The following is a 22,667-nucleotide window of genomic DNA, read 5'->3' on the forward strand; positions in this document are numbered from 1 at the left end:
TTCACGAGACGTTCAGTCCATCATCCATTGTCAAGAGATCTTTTCCCCCTTTTGTTTCGACTTCGACTCTCGTTTAATCCTCTTTCGAACAAGTTGCGTATCGTCGCTGAGAGAAGTTACGACGCTTACAAGCTCCAACGTAATTTTTGTTTCTTCGCTATCATAGAAAATAATGTAGCTTCAACGATATTATTTTTATAGAGGTTGTCTTGTCAAATTTTGGGATGCCTCACTCGCTACCTATTTGATTATCGTTGCATCTAATCAGGCATCTCCTCGTCTTAAAATGTGTGACCGTAATCGTACGTTTTCATCCTTCATCGTGATTCAGCTTTAAGCTGAACACGTTTTTTACGAAACGTTCAAAGTGCTCCTTTCAATCGCTACGTAAATGGTAAAAATAAATTGTACAACACTTGATCTAATTAAATATCGTCGAAAAGAAAACCGTTCTAATGCTTAGCGTAAGATTCGATAGCTGTAAAAAAAAAAAAGAAATCGTCATTTTAATTGTTGCTATTTCTATTACAGGAGAAAGAAATATGTTCGAAAGATTTAAACGATATACTAACTTGACTAATTCACATATTGTAGTCTAAAGTGGGACCACCTTTTCAAGAAGGATCCACATCGTTGACGTGACTACGCTAAACGAGTCAACGTTCTTTCGCACAGAAGCGTGAACGATTTAAAAAGAGGGATCGAACTAAAACAAAGTGCACTCGATCATTCCATTGAAACCATTAGCATTCATATAGAGTGGACACTAGTGGCTTGCGAATTTTTTATCATTTTTCCATGCTCTTTAGCCTCTCTTTATCTATTAATAAGTTTCTTGAGATTCGAGATTCGAACGACTATTATATGAAACAAATATAAAAATTGCTTAAAGAAAAAAAAAGGAAAAAAGAAGAAGCTTGGGAAGATGCTAAAAATTCGCAACATTCGTCAAGCTGTGATATCTCGAAGATCGAACACACGGAAGCCACCATAATTCGTAGCAAGTGGCGCGGAACGGCGCCGAATCGTCGCATAAACTAATCCGACCGCTCGTTTACTTTGCAATTCAATTGCCGAGGCTCGCATCGTGAAACATTTCATCGTGGAACATTAGCTAGCTTGGATGTTCTCATGCGTATAAATCATACCTCCATGACACCTCATAGTCATCCGCCTGTCCTACATTATCGGAGGAACGACGATTTACAGGCAAGCAAGTATCACGTAGAAAAGTAGCTGAGAAAAACAAAAAAAAAAAGAAATGCTCTATCTCTTTTTAGCGAGATCGATCAAAATTCCGAGAACAGCGAACCATTTCAGAATTTCCTTTGAAAACGAAAGAAAATGACGTGAAACGAAAAGTTCCTCCTAGTCATGATCCAAAAGACAACCATTTCCTTCTTCATTCATATATACAGCTGTTTCGAAAGTGAAACAAAAAGGAAGAAAAATTATGCCGGAAAGAAGCGACCGAGTAACGCGCGAAAAGAGCTAAAACCAAAGAATTAAAGAAAAGAATAACAAATAAATAAATAAATAAAAAATCCATGTAAATTTCGGTGCCACGGTAACTGATTTTTTAATTAATCGATTTGTTTTGTTCTGTTCCGGTCGACGTATTAGATGGGCCGACAAATGTGAAGGTCAACATCTTTCTCCGCTCTATCAGCAAAATAGATGATTATAACATGGTGAGTGCAATCTAAGTCAATCATCTCAAACAAAAGGCCTATATATACCAATCTGTATATCCACACATTGTGTATATCTATTAATATTTAAACGTCACGTGTATATGATGCCGTAAGACTTGCACTTGTCTGTACTTGTATTTGTATTACATGTGGTGTGTATATATTTATACGTATGTGAGGGGCAGCTTCGCAAACGAGAATACATACATATATAAATATATACATGGTGGATAAGCCGCGCTAACAGTTGGATGTGTGCTATCAGTCGCACCTCGTTGATTTTTCTCGATGTCGTTGACTGTCATGTTGATATACATATCTATATATATATATGAATATATAGTAAATATATATATATATATATATTTACTATTTCATACATATGTATACATGTGTGAATATACGTTTATATCCGTATAACGAACGTTATATGGTTCAGTTATCTATACGATATATACGTACATTCATATATATATATATATACGTGTATATATACATATATATTTGATTGTCGGAACGTTCGATTTTTTGATTGTGCTGGTCGTTGCAACCAAGTCTGTGCCTTGTTGGAATCTTTTTGCTAGAGAACTGAAGAAAAAAGGGGCGCGACGGATAATGAGAAATATACGAGACGATGCATAAAATATATAGACTCGACCCGTGGATTGCTTTCTTGTTCCACGTTTTTTCTTTATTATTCCTTTCGATCATGCGTGCGAGCGATCGTGTCAATCCTGACCCATCCCTCATTCTCCTATCATATTTTTCTATATGAGTTCTATCTTTCTTTTCTCTCTCTCTTTTTCTCTTTCTTCTTTTCGCTTAACTCCCCTTTTCCGTGAGAATTTTAGTTTTATTTTTTATATAAGTTGGTCAATTAAATTTTCCTATCCAAAATGCAATTCGGTCGAGATAATATTGGCCCAGAAAGGACGATATATTTGGTCTTGCAGATGAATGTCTGTTGAGGATTGTCTGGTGTCTTCGAATCGGTGATTGCCGTGACTCCCCTTGCTAAACGTGTCCTGAGTGAATTTGTTCAGTAACAGGAGTGTTATCATTCGGCTCGGCTAATATGCAAGTTAAGCGTGCGTGTGCGGAGTTGCGTTTTAAGGTTCACCACCATTGCGTCAACCCAACCTCTTCCACGTAAAACACACCCTTATCGATTACGTGGAGAACCACATTTTCTTTCGAAATGTTACTATAGAAACATATCACGTAAAAGACATTTTTATCACAATACGTGGAAAGTTGGAAAATCGACTTGCACTCGAAGCTACGTATTGTTCAATGGGCTGTATTATCTTAAAGACGAATTCTATCAATCAAAGTTCCATCTTCCCAAACCCTTCATTCTATTCTTTTCATCCTTCATCTCTAAAAACATCGACTCTATGAAATCTCGAAAGTTACGTTTACGAAAATGGTTGGTCCACTTCTCACCGAAAAAAAAAGAAAAGAAAAATACGATCCTTCGTACGCAGGCAGTCGAAGTCGAAAGTCAAAAGTCGAGGCTCCTTTAATCACTCCTCTTTTACGCGCCATATTCTCTTCTTTTTCTGTTTCTCTTTTCAGTCTTAATTTCTCCTTTTGCTGCGTGATTACTAGAGCCTGGACAGAGCAATCGTTGCGGAACACTTGGAATCGTCATCATCTGCACCTGCCATTTTGTCCATCCGATTTCTCAACCCTAGCGTCGGTCTTATATCTCGCCGGTAACAAGTTCAAAGTATTGAAAAGCGTATTTGCATTTGGCTATCGCGCTCGATTAGACGACGAAGACAACAGTGGCGATGGTTTCCAACGATCGTCTTTATTCCAGCTCTAGTGATGTTCGCGATGTACGTGTTACCGTAAAAATGTCCGAACACCGGCAAGTGTTAGGTTTCCGGGGTAAATCCTAATATCTTTCCGTATTCCGACTTTTACGGTAACATATACGTATTGTACACTGTTTTGCCGTGTATTGCTTCTGCATTTGCGGGTTACATCGACGTTTTACGGCCGACAAAATTGAGATAAGCAACGTAAGAGATTTTAAGGGATTTTAAGAAATAGTTTAACCTTGCTGCAATCCTTGGATTCTTGCTTTTATCCTATTTTTATTTCATTTTAGCTCTTATTTGAACAAGCAAAAACATATTTGTCATGTTCCAAGAGAAACTCTACCGCGGATAGAGCCAAAGAGAAATTTATTAAGAATAAAGAACACGGTCGGGTATAAAATTATCCGAAGAACGCAGCACGGTTAAGAGGGAAAGAAAGAAAAATTAAGAAAACTTAAACTGATAACCAATGGTCACGCGATAACCTTGTATATCATTAGCATATTCTTTATTATGTCTCTAACTATTATCTTATCTCTGTACTTGCATCGTTGCTAGAAGAAAATATATGAAAGCATATTGCGCGTTGAAATTGGACGATGCACAGAGAAATCGATGACTTTTGATTTTCAACATACCGCGCTTTACAAATATTTGGGAGTTTTACTTACACTCGTATTTTATAAGTATCTCTTTCTAACGAAATTTGCATATTTCATTACGAGTTGCTTGTTCGCCAATATTATTCCCGCGAATATCGTTCACGAATATTCAACTCGCGAATATTACACATATTATTCTCGTAAATACTCTTCGCGAATATTATTCTCACGAACGCTTGCAGATTCGCTTCGTCAACACTTCTCAAGGACATATGCAAATGTTATCCGTTCCATGAATTAGTTGCACGCAAATTTCGTTTGCCTCGCCGATATTCTTCTCGCAATTTTTATTCCACCCATTCGCTCGACGATCATTCGCAAAATCAGCCCGTAAGAATGTCCTGCGCATATTCCACTGTCGACATTCGTACTATCTACGTTTCTCAGATTTGTACAACGTCGCGTTCTTCTATTCTGCTCCGACGTCGATCGCAGACAAATAATACAGTCGTGTTATTTAATCCGTTTTAACGCCTTGTAAATACGAAACGCGGACTAAACTCCTACACGACTGTTTTGTACGTAAGGCCGGGCGTGAGGCGTGCAAAGATTTAATGACTTTCGACTCCGAAGAGGAAGCTTTCGATAACATCTGTCAGCCTGCAAACTGCTCCTTAAACATCGCAAACACGCGCGGTTGAGTCTAAAGGTGACGATGAAACGAAACGATAAAAATCGACTTCATCATGCAAGTCCTAGAGTGGTCTTTTTCCTTTTTTCTTTCTTTTTTTTTTTTTTTTTCAAAAACTGATTCAATCTTCCGGCCTCCAGCTTCTCTAATCGTCGCTGAGCATGATAGAACGGTGATATTTCAGCGGCCACGACCGTCATTGTCGGTACATATTTATTGAAATGGGAACGAGTTATTGTGATTGACTACGTCACGAATCGTGCATACTTGTCTCTATCGTTTCTTTTTTTTTCCCTCTTTTTTTAATTCTAAGATTGCATGTTCTATTGTACACTGTCGATACAAAGTTTGGAAGTATCGTCGTAAGAGATTTTTTAAATATAACGTGTTTTTTTTTTTTGTTTAAGACAAATAACGTTTTCTATAGATGTTAGAAACCCTCAACATTCCTTCGACGTGGTTTTCTAAATAATCGAATGACGACGAGTTCGAAGTAATTCGTACATGATTCCATAACTTTTCTTTGCTTCTGTAAGTAAGCCGTTCTCGTGAGAATAACTCTGACATTTTATTAGAAACTGAAATGAATTCAAGGAATTTGTACAGCTTTGAGAACAATTCTCTGCTTCCAAACTTTCTGTCGGTGATGTACGTATATGTACATCCCAGCTCATAAATATTAGAACACCTGCTGGTCTCGTTCCAAACTTCATGATCGATTCAAATTAGCACGACGATTATTATGCAGTCAGACTCAAGCACAAGTATATGCGGTAACTTCTTCGAAATTATCATTAAATGTTTGAACAAATTTGCTCTTCTAGATACTGACGACGAATAGGTTAAGAATTTTTGAATATTTAAATTACCAAGCGTCGGAAATTTGCCTTCCAAAATAAAGATTTAGGTATGTACTTCTCTAGTCTCGAAGATTGACCTAGATAGTCTAACCTACTTCTTGAAAATTTCAATAATATCGTCCTATCTTTATTTTTGGAATCCAAATTAGATATAGGGTATACTACTTCAATCTTCTTATCCCACACGTTATTAACTACTTTTTAAAGGAGCGGTTAGTCTACCAGCCAAAATAGGCATTAAAAGAAGATTTCTTAAATTCAGAATCAACAGGCATTTTATCACAATGCGATATTATACATATATTACGTTATTTATACGAAGTGTCTCCGAAATTATAGTACAAGCAGTACACGAGCAAAAAGAAACGTCGGATATCTTGAAACTTACAATTAACGCACGCTTACCCGACGAATCTTCAAACTCACTTTTCTCGAAAACGAAGCATTAAACGAAAAAATGTTATTTCTCTTCTTCGACTTATTTTTTCATGTAGAATCGTCACTGGACCACTGCTTATTGTACTATGATTTCGAAGACGTCATAGTACACGTAATTTTCTTATAACTGTGACTATATTAATTATTTATAACGCAAGATTTTTAATTATTAGAAGTTTTTATGACTCCCTGATAATTTTATAAATTTATGGCCCATTTTCCACGAGTGTCCTAATATTAATGAACAGGGTTGCGTACTCCAAGAGTCTAGCCCATCCTTGTCCTAGTCCATTGGTCTCTCTTCACGTCCGACTCATCTATCTTTTCTTAGCTATCTTTTTTTCTCTGTCTGTCTGTATCGTTGTCGTCCATTCATCACCGGATCATAAGATATTTCGCGAAAAACGTCGCTGGAAAAAACTCGGCCGAGTCGAACTTCATCGAGCCATCGATCAGTTCAACAGCCATTCATAGGTCAACCTTCATATCCGTTCAAAAATCACGAGCTTGTCGCTTGAGAATCGTCGAAGTGGCGCATCTGCGCGATAATCGACGCGAAATATTGTGGGATCTCGAGGAAAGATAACGTTGAACAAAGGAGGAAAGACTCGGTGCAAAGGCCACCGTGAAGAAGATTAACACGTTCACTGCTGATCAATCTTCTATCGCTTATGACATGTACTATGCTTCAACGAGTCATTCTTATCAGACATCGTAACATTTTATGGTACAATACATCTTTTACATCATCCGAGGAACATAATTTGGATCATTCGATCGATAACGAATAATGTTGAAAGTGGAAAGTCTATTCTTATTTTCTCATTTTCTCAAAATGTTCACTCGGAGAAATACACGGTGAATGTAAAAATGTTAAAGAATCGATATTTTGAAATTCAGCTACACCCATTTTGCTGAATATTCTCCTTTTCTAAGATACTTTGATATATTTGTTACGTTCTATCGTTATGTGGAACATGTATTTCAAAGATTTTCCACGCAGCTGTTATGTCCCGTGAAGGGTTCCCGATGGAGAATTAAGATCGTCCAGAGAATAATCTGCGAAATACGTTTCCTCGGGAATAATAATATTCTCAAGATTAGTTTGGCGCGATGTCGATAATCCTCGAGAAATATTCTTCGCACGTATATCCCGCAATATCGTCAACGGTATAGTAATAGAAGCTGCGAATATAATTTCACTGACTTCGTACTTATCCGAAAACACAATCGGTAAAAACAAGAATCGATCATCGATAATAATTGACATCGTTCATCGGAACCATTTTCTATAAAGAAAAAACTGGAACTAGGAGCAGACCTCGAAGATATTCAATTTGCATTAAATTCCTATCTCAAATCAAGGAGCACGATGTGATGAAGCTTACGATAATAAAATCTTTTATTCAATGGGCTTAAGCGAATTTTCTCCAGCAAGTTATATCGTTGTTTCTCTTAAAGAAAGAAGGGATAAAAAAGGGCATTCGAAGGAAAATCGTGCAAATATGCTTTTAGCTCGTCGCTCTAGAAGGCTTGACTGTGATTATGTATAGAAAAAAAAATCACTTTTTCCATGCAGCAACATCTCCTATGGTTTTCCTTAAAGGAAAACGTTTAGAAGGACGACATGGTATGTACCGTTCGTTTCAATGGAACGATCTTCTCCCTTTTATTCTTTCATCTTCATTTCATCTACTTTTTTTCGTATTATTTCTTTTCTTCTTTCATTCGTTCTTTCTTTTCTCTTTCTTTACTCTTTCTCTGAGTTTAATATTTTCTCTGTCACGCATACGATCATTTAATTCAGCTACGAAAAACGTCTTCCAGCCTATGATAGCGAAATCACGATATAGGAAGGTATTGAGTTCGAAGATAGCACGCTGTGTATTGGGTTAAATTGGCGTTTGCGATATCGTTGCATTCGCTACTTGCTTGAAGCGAGCATTGAAAAATGCGATTTTCTACCTGCAAACAACGATCTTTCTTCTTTTGTATTTCGCTGATATTTGTTAACAATATTAATTGCTCGCGTCTGTGTCGTACAATACGCTTGTCGAACGAACTTTAATTTCGATTCAAAGATACGGTTCGTTCGCAATAAAAGTTTCATTTCATCTCTGACGTCGATGTCAGTTTTTCCAACTGAGGATTAATGAGTATAGGGTTTACATAATGTCGCAAAATTTTGCGTTACGTTAAGAGATCGATATCGAGTGAATGGCAGTTTCGCAGCGTCAAATATTCGTCTTTATTAAAGTGAATATAATTTGCTATAAAGTAACGATTAATTATGGTTAAAATCATGGTCTAATATCAAAAAGAAATTGAGAAGCAGCACGTCTTTAGAAGAATTAGGAACCTTTAGAAGAATAAGAAATTATTGGCTGATAATTGAATTTTATATAATTTCTAATCGGTTCAGAAAGAACGAGCTGTTCTTGAGACTTTGATACCTAAAGGTAAGAAAATGCGAGGATAATAAAATACCGACAAAAGTGCTACTTTTGATACGCTGAAATTTGCGATCCGTACGACAGAGCCGCACTATTAGCTGACTCGTACTACTTGCGTGTAATATATTCATGAAAGTGAAAGTGAATGGGCTGAATGAACCGTCGAGATGTATTACTTTTGCAACGTCAGATCGATCGAAAGTATGTTGAATAATTAAATATCGCCTGTGAACAAGGAATTGTATCGTTTACCTTTCATACGAATACATGCTACAACGATAATCATTGCAAAGAGCGATTACGACTTACGTGTTTTAAGAGGCAAAGAGATAAATATAAGTAAATGATAAAAAACAAAAAAAAAATAACAGTCCATATTTGAATTAAAATTTTGTTAAATACACAAATTCTTCGCTTGACTATTGGTTATCAATATTTCTTTTTAATCATCATCTATTCAATGAGCTAAGGAAATTTGATTTTTGTGGGCAAATTCAGATGGGTTGTTTTAATAGCGTATACGATACAGTATGAATATTTAAACAACAGGAGTTCCATAAGTAAAATCGCGGTTTTTTTAATTTTTTGACGATTACTTCCTTATGGAGCGCTTATGGAGCGTAAACGGATTTTCCACCGAAATAAAACGATTCTAAACTGTCTTTAAAAGTAACTTACAAAGAAGATTATTTTTCAACTGCGCACAGCGCCCAATATTTTTTGTCGCGGAATTTCAGCGAGCTCGCGCGTGTTTTACGCTCAATTTTGAACGGGTTTTCCCAACTCACCGACACGTATATAAAAAAAAAAAAATAAATAAGAGAAACCATGCGACTCACTATACCGAGGTTCGAGCAAACGCGCTGAAGTAATCACGCCACGAGCGATCAAATAAAAGAGAAATACGAGGCGAAAATACAAACGTCGGGAGGCTGTGTAGATCCTCCTTTGCGACATGTTGCTCAATTTTCAGAAACTAGCGGAATAATGGTAAGTGTTCGCAACCAGGAATTAACCAGTGAGAAAGGTAAAAGAAGTTGCCAGATATTGAACGAACGAGCGAAACCAACACGAAAACAAAGAAAAAGAGAAAAAGAAAGAAATGAAAAGAGATAGAAAGGAACGAAGAGAAAGATTGAACGAAACAGGATCGTAAACGAGAAAGGATCACGTCTAGGTTTTAATTTGTATTCAACTTGCCAACGATTGAGGGAAACAAAGTAAAAACCAAAGAAAAGAGGAATGACCAAAATAACCACACAGAATATTTTGGAAGTCTTCTGTAACTCCCTTTCCAAACAAAAAAAAGTCAAAACTAAAAAAAAAAAAAAAATAGGAAAGAAAGACAGGACGCCGTCGACGTGGACAGGTCCAGCCGGGAAAAAGTTAAACTGTGAGCCAAGATGCATGCGTTGTTCACTTGCAATGTACATATAATACAAACACGTACATATACGTCTATATATATACGTACATATATATTCCTCTATTCTATCAATAATTTCGAGACAGAGACAGATATATATATATATATATATATATACGTATATGTATTACATAGCATATGTAGTTACTCTCTGTTTCTAGCTGGACCCACTGGTAGTTACGTAGTTAGTTTCGATGTTGCTTCGTTGCATGCCTCTTACATTTGCTTCAACGCGATGTATACAACTATACTTGAACATCATTGTTTGTTCGTCCACCACCGCCTTTGGCCCAACCCCCTTTTTACCCCATTTTTCTCAGCGACGAGACTTTTCATTCCAGCAAGATATCCACGCAGCCTTGATTCTTTAACGCTCCGTGGCCAAAAAAAGAAGAAGTGTAGCAGAGAGGAAGAGAGGGCGGAGAAAGAGGAAAATTTACCACGACCTTTCGTCGTTGGAGCAGAAGTGCTCTCTGCCGTTGAAACGACCTCTAAAACCGTACAGGGTTAATCTTTTTTCTTGTTCCGCCTCTTTTTTCGCTTCCTCTTCTTCTTCGCCCTGTTCTTTCTCTGCGAGAGAACGCCTTTCGTGGGCCCTTACGCTTCCGGCCTGGAAAGAAAAGACGAACAGTTTTAAAGTTGGACGTGTCGTTAAAAAGACACGCAAGGAGACATAGTGACACAGTGGTAACGAAAAATCGAATTTCCAATTGACTGTTTTGTTCTTCTTTTTCACGGAGCGTTGGGAGAGTCGAACGAAATATTTTAGAACACGATACTTTCGTTCGATTAGGCTGATTTACGAGATACAAAGTAGGCAGGATGTTCGAAACATCGTTGATGAAATTATTCGAGATACAATGGTGTCTCTAATTCCTTTGTTCTATATATATATATATAGTGACATTTTATCACCATTTTTTTTCGTATCTTGTTCCTTTCTCCCTTATAAGTTTGTAATTTGTATATTTATTCGTTGCCGCAGTCGATCGGATTTGCCGCAGCTGATCGAGTCTGCAAGGATATTTGAACCTTTTAGTATCCAGCGGATTATCTGTATCATTTGTACGTGTTTCGTTAAGTTTCAACGATGGCTACTTTGAAAATGTCATTTTTAGAAGATCTGTCGGTGACTTTAAAGTGCTGATGTTACGCAATTACTGACCTCGTTCACGTTTATTGATGCAGCTTACTGTTCTCTCGTTTCTTCTTTCAAGTCACAGACCGTTTCTATTCGTCTTCAATGTAACGATGCTAAATGTGTGAACATTATTCACGCGCCAGACAAATTCCATATTTAGAAAGATTTAGCTTATTTCTTTTCTCTTAAATGATCTGTCCAAAAAAATTACAAATTATCCACCAGTTACAAGTACTTTGTTTAAAAATGGATCGAAGACGACTTCGAATAGATGTGATACGATAATTGTGGAATTAAAAGTGGAAAGTATTTCAGTTTGGTTCGCCACTCTATTACCATAGTATTTCACTTGCTTTTTTCACAACGTCAACCAGGTCAGTAAAACAATTGTCAAGCATTCGAAGCAATTGCTCATAGACTCGACGATATTGCACGACGAAAAGATAAAAATTATTTTCCTGTCGAATTATGACAATTCTACGTTACATATGTGTTTGTTCTTCCAATTAATTAATTGTGTACAAAAATTTGTTTTTTTATCGCTGTATCGATTCCATTGATTTCTCATCCCTGTTTGTTTTCCGTAGATTGATTTCACGATTAGGGAGGAGCGTAGAAGTTTCGAAGCTGACGTTCCAAGGAATAATTCGAAATATATAACCAAGTACTAATCGAATAAAATTAATTCACAATATTAGTTCAACATTTTCAATTAACTTTTAACATACAAAGTATCTTACTTCCTACGACTGCTTTGAAATTTCTGTAGCTGCTCCGTTTGTCACTTCGATTTACAAACGAACTTTCCATACGTCCGTATCGTCATTATAGAAATTCCAAACGATCATTTCGAGCATAAATTACATATTTGCTATTGAGTTTGGTGCGAGCAAGAGTTCACTCGATTAAATCATTCCCATTTCTTTTCTCTGCAGGAGTACTCTGTACAGTTAACATTCCGGGAACAATGGCTGGATGAACGATTAAGATTTGGTGATTTTAAAGGTATGAAGAATCATTGATTTTATTGACCAATATATTTTATAGTTCTCATAGTTTTATAGAATCTCATCATATGTGTTTCGTCATAAAATTGCAGGTCGTCTAAAATATTTGACATTGACGGATGCAAGTCGCGTTTGGATGCCAGATCTGTTCTTTTCGAACGAGAAAGAAGGACATTTTCACAACATTATTATGCCGAATGTGTACATTCGTATCTTTCCCAATGGTTCCGTTCTATACAGTATACGGTAAATTAGAATTAATATATTTAAAAAATGAATTTCTCTTTGCTGTTTCCTATAATCTGAAAATATTCTTATGTTTCAGGATATCCCTAACATTATCATGTCCGATGAATTTAAAATTATACCCCTTGGATCGACAAGTTTGTTCGTTGCGTATGGCAAGTTGTGAGTACCAGACTTTGAGCAATTAAAATTAATATTACCAGTTACAGTGAAATGCAAAAATTTCCAGTCAGAATAAAGCTTTAACATTATTACGAAACTAGCAAAACACCATCAGACATCTACTTTGCTACTGCGCCAGATTTTGAAGATAAAAAACGCAGCTTAAAAATATCTAACACTATGCAGTCACTTCAATATTGAATATAAACGTATAAGTAAAAGAAGATGATACAATACACACAAACATTGTTATATGGTTGAGTCAATTTATAATATTATTATAGATAATATTCCATAAAATTTTGAAATATAAAGTAGAAAATCTTCCTGTTCAGAAACGTTTACATGCCACTGTAAATCACTGAATTTCTCTTTCTTCCCTTTTACAAATTTGTTCAAAAATTTATAGTTAGAAATTTCATTGAAAGTCGACTAATCGATATTTGTTTTGCAGATGGTTGGACAACCGATGATTTGGTTTTCCTGTGGAAAGAGGGAGATCCTGTCCAAGTTGTTAAAAACCTACACCTGCCTCGGTTCACGTTGGAGAAATTTTATACCGATTATTGTAATAGCAAGACGAATACCGGTCAGTAAATTACCTTCCTTCTTTCCTTTCTTATTTCATCTCCGTTATTCAAGAAATGGGTTGCTAAAATATACGTATAAAGTCTAATTAAATATTCGATCGACTTGCAGGAGAATACAGCTGCCTGAAAGTTGACTTGCTGTTCAAAAGAGAATTCAGTTACTATCTTATTCAAATCTACATCCCCTGCTGTATGCTTGTAATTGTATCCTGGGTATCGTTCTGGCTCGATCAAAGTGCTGTACCAGCTCGAGTTTCACTTGGTAACGTTTCAATTGAAATCAGCAATTTATTTTATCCATCCACTACTACATTCATCTACTTTATTTATACCATATTAACAGATTTTAAGATATCTTTACATTTTCTTTCATTTTACTATTCTTTCATATTTTATTCTTCCTAGCTCACAAACTTTTAGACTTTTCTTTTATGATACTCTGTATAGTGGCGAACTCATAAATAAAAGTAGTTCTTGTAGGGTGAAGTATAGTGACTAGTACTTAGCAAAAAGTATTATGAGGCAATATCCTCATTTCATCAATGAATCGTTTTTTCATCAGCTTCTATACTTTATTTCCATAGTATCAATGTGAAACTTGATACACTTGGACCTAATTAATTACCATGTAAGCGTTATAATAAATACAACGGCGTACCAATACTTTTTGTATCCGCTGTACTTCACTTGCAATAAAAATATGAAAACCATCCGATGTTCATAGTATAAATGGCATCAGAGTAAAAGAAACGTATCTTTAAAAAAGTAAAAAAAAAAGTAAAAAAAAAAAGGAAAAAGTAAAAATGAAACTTTCCATGGTGTAATTAATTCCATTTAGCAGTGAAAATATTCCTTGTTTATAGCTCGTAACTATACAGAGTCATTAATTAATTCATTAAGGACCAACCAATGATTTATCATAATGTTACAATTACATTTAATTTCTTCATATTTCACAAACTCGGAAAGTCCAGATGAAAGAAATGATCACGGTAAAATTTAAAATTCTCTTTCATAGCCATGCTGTACTAAAAATGGAATTCAATAATTTAAGTTGATGGAAAAAAATCGCAAAAACGCGATGTTGGCCCTTAATGGCTTAAATTAGAGTCGTTGATTTAATATCAATTCGCTTTGTTATAAATAAACTTTCGTGAATTATTGTTAAAACCAGGTGTTACTACCTTGTTGACGATGGCTACGCAGACGTCAGGAATAAATGCCTCACTGCCACCGGTCTCTTATACAAAGGCTATCGATATTTGGACAGGCGTATGCTTGACTTTCGTATTCGGCGCTCTTCTCGAATTTGCCCTAGTAAATTACGCGTCGCGGAGCGATATGCACAGCGATAACATAGAGAAAAAGTATGCACCGTCTGAAACCGAACAATCCACGTCGATGGATTTACCCTCTGATCAAGTCGAACCAGATAATTCGTCAAATTTCGCTATGGTCAGTATGCAACGATATTAAAAGCTGTTTAATGTTCGATTAAATCTTAAGCGCTTCTCTATGCCATATCTTTCTTTTCCTTCCTTTTCCTTTCTTGTTTATTCAATCGAGGCATAATGTTGTTTATTGTATCTTCAGTGTTTTGTGTCTTGCTTTTTCCTTCTTTATGATATGTAGATGTATAATATGTAGAATCCTATATTACCGACACACCTTGATTCGTTCGTAATATAATTGAAATTTTGATTTTAAACCAGAAGAAAATAATTGGTAATTTATAATTGAGTCCTACACTGTGTCATTGTCTTTGCCATAGCTTTTTTATTATTTAAAGACGGGCTTCTCGACTAGAGTATTTCTTAAATGCGATTTTTGTTTCTACCTCTATCTTTGTATAATTGTACGTACTGTTGTGGATTGGAATTTCGTTGGGTCTCCTTTTTTTCGATTCTTTCTTATTTCCGTCCAGTTCGCTGTAACACCACCTCTAACCCTAATTTAGATTTTCTATAGCATAGCGCAATCGTAAAATAAGAGAAAAAAAAGATCTCCTGGCAACATTCATCTTTGGTCAGTGATAAAAAAAACTGAGTTTTCGGTTATTTCGATGATATGAAAATCATCGAGAAACGTTAGAAGAACCGAGAAACTCATCAGTTTCAAGCTTCTTTTCGTTCCTTTAGTAATTATTCTAGACTTTATTAGCTATTCGCAAGATATTTTATAAAGCATAGAGCGTTAATCGTAAGATATCGATATCTTTCTTTTTGTCTTTTCTTTTTTTCTTCTTAACAATATAGTTGCCTGAAGCGTATAACATTGAAAAAAAAAAAAATTCTGAATCTAGCTATCATAACGTACATTCATTCTATTATTTTACTTTTATTATTATAAACTGCTAGACCGGATATGATGGACCACTTCAACATTCTCTACAGGTAAATAATCCCTTTAAAGTCTAGTACTTTATATTATAACTTGACTTTTACATTCAGTAATATGACTTTCGACATTTGGTAAATAATTGATCATTCTAGAGATAATAATAATGTGCTATAGTTTACTGGTAATGAACGTTATATTTTTATAACAAATGCCTGCTATTATAGATAGTAAAGATATCCTACATTTCATAGTATTTCTTATCCATTTCTTATCCATTCTACAAGACAGATACTTTTCTACACTCGTAAAAACGAAAGAGGATGTAAACCTGACGTTTGTCCTATGGTAGTTTATTTAACAAACGAGAATGAATATGCATAAACTTATTACGATTTTACACGTATCTAACATTTCCATACAAACCAACTTCTTCAATTATCGTTGATCAAAGCTGGATGTGTGTGTAGACCATTTTTGGCACCACCAGAATTACCATACTGCATGATACTTATACAATCTTAGATCGTTCGATGAGAAAACGAATCCACAAAGGAAATATTTTCTGCTCGTTAAGTTACGTCGTTCCCCTGATCTCTTTTACCGATGTTTCGTCGCGAGATATTCCATGAAGATCGAAAAGTTGATGTGCATGTACGTGTAAGTTGAGAGGAAAGTACAGAAGAAGATCACCAACACTTTTACCAAAAACTCGCATCGCAGTTAGCTTTTCGTATTAAATGTTCCATCCATTACCGTGTTTGCGAATGAATCTTCTCGATAATCAAATACGATCTTACCACTATTTTTACACAAATACAGCGAATTGTTAGCACGATGGAAAATATCATACAATATTAATATATCATAATAGATATAACAAATAATTTTTATTAATATATTTTATCATATAATATAAAATATATTATTACAAACATAAAAACAGTCGTTAAAAACATAGAAACAGTCGTTTTACATACATAGATACCATTCGTGTAGAAAAAGAACATTTATATATGTAAATCTTAAAAAGGAGAAATGAAATTCTCAGATATAACGATACATCTACAAACATAAAAGATTCTGTAGAAAATGAAAGATTTTGAAAATAGATGGAAGAAAATTGGATGCTTCGTATGTTACCTAATGTAATATCTATTAAGAATGGCCGACTTAATGTGTCAACGAATCGCTGTAAAACGCTCGAAGAACAAGTAGATCGTCTCTGTCTATTTACAGTACATATACATACACTGAAAATTATCGCCTACCGTAAGCAAGATAGAAAAAGAAAAGAAACGAAATTAGATATGAAAGAAGTAACGCGCGACTAATGCCTGGACGTGATGGTAATTTTTCCAGAAACCTCTGGTCCGACAACCGGAGGACACTATGTCGATGGATAGGATGCAGCACTGCGAATTACATATGCAACCACGAAAAAAAAACTGCTGCAGGTCGTGGCTGTCCAAGTTCCCGACGAGGTCCAAGCGCATCGACGTCATCTCAAGGATCTTCTTCCCCATCGTATTCGCTTTGTTCAATCTCACGTACTGGTCCACGTACCTGTTTCGGGAGGAGGAACAGGACGAGTAAATGTCGACGAGGAAGCGCTCGGATCAAGGGACGTGGCTCGCGGCCATTCCCAGTATACTTACACCACCACCACCGATAAACCTTATCATCGTTCGCGTTCTCGTCGACTACATCCAGACCATCAGCAACCTCGTCAACCGCCCCATGACTGTCGCCTGCATCGGCATTATCCCCAACGCGGTAACATCCAGCAACAACAGCTGCAACAACAGCTGCAACAACATCTGCGGCAGGAGCATCGTCATAAGCAGCAGCAGCCGCCACTTCCGGTTCCACCGACGCAATATCAAACGTTACCCTCGAAACATAGATACAAACATCATCCACGTTATTATCTTCATCAACCGCATCAGCCGAGATCCGCGTCGTTCTCGTCGTTACACAACGTGGTCGAAGGTAGCAATAGATGTTCGTCGTTACCGAGGAGTTCGCGGTATTCGTTGAAAAGCCCTGCGAGATCCTCGCCTTCGCCCTCGCCCTCGCCCTCACCCTCACCCTCGCCCACACCCTCCCCGTCACCCACTACGTCTCGCAGAGTGACACCGTCACCCCCCGCGGCGACTGTTCGAACAATCCCGCCCCAAGACATCCGCCGTTTCCGACATCCGCTTCCCCGTACCGAGCGGTGCTGTTGGGGTCTTCTACCGCGACGTTGGTTCACCTGTCGAGCGAAAGGTACTGCAGGGATTGACTTTGTCTCGCGTATCGCTTTCCCTCTCATGTTCATCCTGTTTAATCTGGGCTACTGGTCCACCTATCTGTTCCAAGGTGACAAAGGCGATTACATGCATAACAAGTAAATTCGATTTTAACATCTATTTCACGCCTGTCATCAACGGATCGGACGAACGAGGGGAAAAGGTGAATGTGCGAGCGACGTCAAGACCACGTCGTATGCCGTGCTTCAAAGTCTGTCTGTAACTGCTGCCTCCAAGAATCCTGTTCCCTGTATCGCGGCGAATTTTCCTACGATGTGCGTCATCCAATGTGTCAATATTCTTATCGAGAGCGAGAGGGTGTGAAAGAGCGTGTAACGTTACGTCAGACGTTCTAGTAATATTATCTTCGATACACTACGACGATGCAGGGAATAAAGATTCGCTCGATGCTCGTTTCAACGAGGAAAGGATAACCGTAGAGAGAGAGGGCGGAAAAATCGGGAGGCAGAACGTATTCCGACAGAAGACTTTTTAATAATCCGTGCCTGAAGTTCGATGACCATATTTTAAAGACCAAGGTAAGCGCAACGAAATACGCAACGTTTGGTACGGTAGGGAGTAGTCGACGAGATATTATATTATATATAAATGATAATATATATATACATAATTATATATATATATATATTATATACTATATAATATATATGTATCTTACATATGTATGTATATATTACATAACGAGACGCGAAAACGGGAAACGAACGTGGTGTAAGAATTATAAGCTCTTATGAGACCGTATACATATTAATTATACACATATAAACACTCCTCTGTAACATATTCGGAAGACCGCGTGCCACAGGATGATTAATCAATGTAGTGGGCCCTGTATAGCCACGGCCTGTTAACGAACTACATGCGAATAAATTTATAAATAATATAACGTAATTATAATTGACAAGTAAAAAAGAAAAAAAGTCGTTAAATGCAACAATGATTCCTGTGTATAAAAAAAAAATCCTCAGTCTAAACGGAATTAACGAGTCAATGTTAAGCATATTATTTAAATAACCCGATGATTAACATTGATTCGAAAGTGAACCAAAAGAGAAGAAAAAGACGTGAAAGAGAAAACGATTAAAAAGATAAAAGAAAAAAAAGTGAAAAAAAAAGTAAAAGAGAAAAGTAACGTTCTCGAGGGGACAATTAGTTGATATTACGAGAAAAAAATCGCATTATCACGAAGGATTATACATTTAGATATTAATTATCGATCGAGGCGATAGTATTACACACGGACACGCGACAGACGACTCTCTCTCTCTCTCTCTCTTTCTCTCTCTCTCTCCCTTCCTCTTTCTTTCTCTCTCTTTTTCACACACACATACACGTCACGCACACAGACACACAAAATAAAACGTTGCTCTCCTTTGGACTTTTTCGAGATCTCGAGATCTCTAAAGTATTGCTCATTGACCAGTCGAGACTGAGGATATTGTTCAATGTGAAAAATATATAGGTGGAAAGAAAAAACCGTAAAAAGAAAAAAAATTGAAAAAAAAATCGAAAAAAGGTATATATAAATATATATATATATACATATATGAAAAAGTGGACTGAAATCGAATGAATCGAGCGAGACACGATTCATCGTCGGATAAGGAGCGTAGAAAACTTTATTTCCGAGCAAACGTACCGCAAAGAACGTTTGTCGATATCCGTAAGGGGGAAAGAATTAAAAAAAAAAAAAAAAAAAAAAAAAAAACGAGAAAAAAAAACCAAGCAAAAAAAAGACGAAAAAAGATCTAGATAAGATTGTGTTGCAAAGTAATACGGAAGGAAAGGAGAATACGAAGGGGTAGAAAAAAGCGGGGATGAGATTAAAGCGATTTTAATTTACTCTGCGCGTGCTTCGTTTTAATTGTCGATTCGAATGGACCGCCATTTCGAGACACGTCGAACAAATTTCCTGCATCGAAGCGGGTCTCTATAGTAATATACGCGTATATTTTATAGTAGATCTAACAAGCGTTCTGTCCGTTCGTATTCCTTTCGTTCATTGCATGCGACGAAAATTCGTTTCTCGCCAACTAATCTCTAAGGCACATTAGATTTCCTTTCGACAGGAGGCTCATAGAGGAAAGTTTGTCGAACGAATCCTTTGGCGTCTCAGTTTTCCGTATCGCTGTTCGTTTGTCTGACCGTCGCCACATTGATTCGTCGTTGAAATAGTTCGATGCTTCGATCGTAAAGGGAAACTTTTAGATCAGAGGAATGACATAGATGAGGGTAAATAACACCGATATTTAAAACGAAAAGATAAAAAAATGAAGAAAATAACAAAGCTTAAGGAAGAACAGTAAACAGAAGAAAAAAGAGAGCGAAAGAAACGACTGAAAGGATGAGTATAATATCGAGCGCAAGCGAGGAAGAAGAAGAAGAAGAAGAAGGGAAGAGAAAATAAAAAGAATGGGAAAAGAGCGTTGTGCTGATTTTATCGTCGTTTCACGCTGTCCTTCCGTTTTGCTCATTCTCGTTGATTTGTCCGTTTATCATAGCACAATGTCGGATCAGTATAACGTCCTGCTCAATAACGACTGACATAAAAACCAATTATGATGATTAATTGTATATACGTATTCTTATCGTGACTAACGAGGTGTAGCGCGAATGAATGAATTCCCGAATTTTAAACTGAAATTTCGATTTTATCGAACGCACTGTGCGACTCGTGGCCGCAAATTAACGAATAATTGAGCGAGAGATGGCGAGAGAAAGAAACTGAAAGCGAAAATAAGAATAAGAACAACGTATGGTAAATCGTTTAATCGTCGAAAGTTCTCTCCGAACAGTATTATAATTATTAAAAGAGAGAAAAAAAAGAAAGAATGGAGATAGAAGAAGACGTAAGAAGAAGAAAAGGAATAAAGAGAAAAGCGGAAAGAAGAAATGACGAACGTAGAGAAACTGACTCTGAAATCATCGTTGGTCACTGTCTACAATCTACATGATTACGGTGGATGGGTGAACGAATCGCCGGACTGGTCACAAAATAAATATTATAAATGGTAATTGCGCGACTAACGCGTATCACGTTCATTCTTCGTAATTCAAAACCCGGCAATCACGTTCATGTTTTATATTATCGGTACGATACGAGTACGCCATTTTGTCAGACTACATCGTTCCAGACGTGTTTCAAAATCATAAAGAAACAAAAGAAAAACGTAAAAAAAGAAGAAAAAAAAAAAAGAAGGAAACAACTCGTGGGAACGATGGAGAAAACGACAACCACGCGAGATTACGAAGAAGAGCGAAGGAAACGATAGGATACAATCTTTCTTTTCTTCGTGACGTCGCGTCGAGTCGCGTTTCTCTTTCGTTTATTTCGTAAAAAATAAAGAAACAAATAGAAAAAAAGAAAAAAAAGAAAAGAGTCACACGCTGAGAAACGGCTGGTACGGTGTCGATCTTATCGTTGTCACCTTTCAAAATTAGTAGCCAAACGAGAAAAAAGAAAAAGATAGAAAGAAGAAAATATACGAGAGAAATCGATAAATCGAAGATGAGGTTTTTTCATTTCGATTCGGGATTTTGTTTGGAAAAGCGAAAAAGAAAAAAGAAAGACGAAGAAGAAAGAAAAGCGAGCGATCATCTTGCGGAACGCGACGTATTTATTTTTCACGATATTATCGAGAAAAAAGAGAAGAACAAATCGAGCGGCGATTTTGAAGTGTAAGATATAACAAATGAATGGGCAGAAGGGAATGTTTCGTTCTTCAGCTAGTCTTTAAGTTTCTGTGTTCTTTGCCAGTGGCCAATAGTTGAAGGCAGGAGAAAAAGTACAATGAAAATGAGGATAATTTAGATTTAGTTGATACGAGATCATAAGAAGATAATTTAAAGAATATAAATACTTCGATATGAATATTCAAATTTGCCCAACAGCTATTGGCGGTAATTTTACACAGCGTAACTCGCCCCCATATACATCAAATTTCATCAGGGTAACTAATCGAGCTAACAAAATCTACATCTATAATTCCTGTTACTAATACAGATTCGATTAAGTTTGTTCTAATTATAATCGTAATCGAGAAACTTTGATTTATTATGACACGATTGAAGGAGGATTTTATCGATTTGTTTTTCTACTCCTAAACCGCAGATTTATCGTATAAGTATCGTAGGAATCTTTAATAAGTATCTAACGTTAAGTGAAAATGTCTTAAAATGTAAATGGGATTGTTAATTTTTATCTCTTCCAGAATTGCAAGTCGTTAATGATAAATACCGTTTTATATTTACAAGCAAGTCTCACCAATCTTCTGTTTATTCCGTGTGTTTGACTATACTTATCTATAGAAAAATCGTATATAGCGAATCGTACAAACTACGTATGCGAAAACTATGGGGGAATTTTGATAAGGTAAATTAAATTAAACTCGAAACGATTTTATTTGAGGAATAAAATAAAATATGTATACGTATATATGAGAATAATATAGATAAGAAAAGTCTGCCCTGTAACTTCAAAATCGCAACATTGTCGGGAGAAAAAGATAAGGTACCTATTTTAAATTTCAAAATACACACCTAAGGATCTAATTTTTATTGTTTTAGTGCGTTTACTATGTAATATTATTATAAGTACAAAAAAACGTTTCTCTATGTAGTTTAAGATATGTAATAAGTTGAAACAAGAAAGGAATATATCTATCAGAGAATCACGAGTGTTGATTATTTTAAAAACAAAAAAGAAAAAAAAGAACAAGTGCAGTATAAAGTGAAATCGAATGAATAGTTGATTTATGTTATTACTCAGCGATTCCCTAATGCATAATGCACCATTTGATGTATATTTGATGAATAAGAAATTCTTGAATCAAAAAAGAAAATGATAATTTTCCAAGTTTACTATTTCATCCCCTGT

At 36.2% G+C, this 22,667-nt stretch overlaps 1 protein-coding gene across 10 annotated transcripts in view; it reads left to right on the forward strand.

Moving 5' to 3' along the window:
* Positions 1 to 21,272, forward strand: part of LOC132913779 (glutamate-gated chloride channel) — a 39,983-nt gene extending 18,711 nt beyond the window's left edge. For 5 of the 10 annotated variants that reach the window (XM_060972330.1, XM_060972331.1, XM_060972333.1 and 2 more), the window contains 8 exons: positions 12,070 to 12,139; positions 12,234 to 12,387; positions 12,467 to 12,549; positions 13,004 to 13,138; positions 13,249 to 13,401; positions 14,314 to 14,594; positions 15,497 to 15,532; positions 16,839 to 21,272. In XM_060972330.1, coding sequence (XP_060828313.1) covers positions 12,070 to 12,139; positions 12,234 to 12,387; positions 12,467 to 12,549; positions 13,004 to 13,138; positions 13,249 to 13,401; positions 14,314 to 14,594; positions 15,497 to 15,532; positions 16,839 to 17,072 — 1,146 coding nt within the window. In that variant the 3' untranslated portion in view covers positions 17,073 to 21,272. Of the gene's footprint in view, positions 1 to 1,623; positions 1,692 to 12,069; positions 12,140 to 12,233; positions 12,388 to 12,466; positions 12,550 to 13,003; positions 13,139 to 13,248; positions 13,402 to 14,313; positions 14,595 to 15,496; positions 15,533 to 16,838 lie in introns of all 10 variants that reach the window. The other 5 variants (XM_060972332.1, XM_060972339.1, XM_060972335.1 and 2 more) reach the window with 3 other exon arrangements.
* The last annotated feature ends 1,395 nt before the right edge of the window (positions 21,273 to 22,667 follow it).

Source organism: Bombus pascuorum, chromosome 13 (assembly GCF_905332965.1).
Source record: "Bombus pascuorum chromosome 13, iyBomPasc1.1, whole genome shotgun sequence".
Taxonomy (NCBI): domain Eukaryota; kingdom Metazoa; phylum Arthropoda; class Insecta; order Hymenoptera; family Apidae; genus Bombus; species Bombus pascuorum.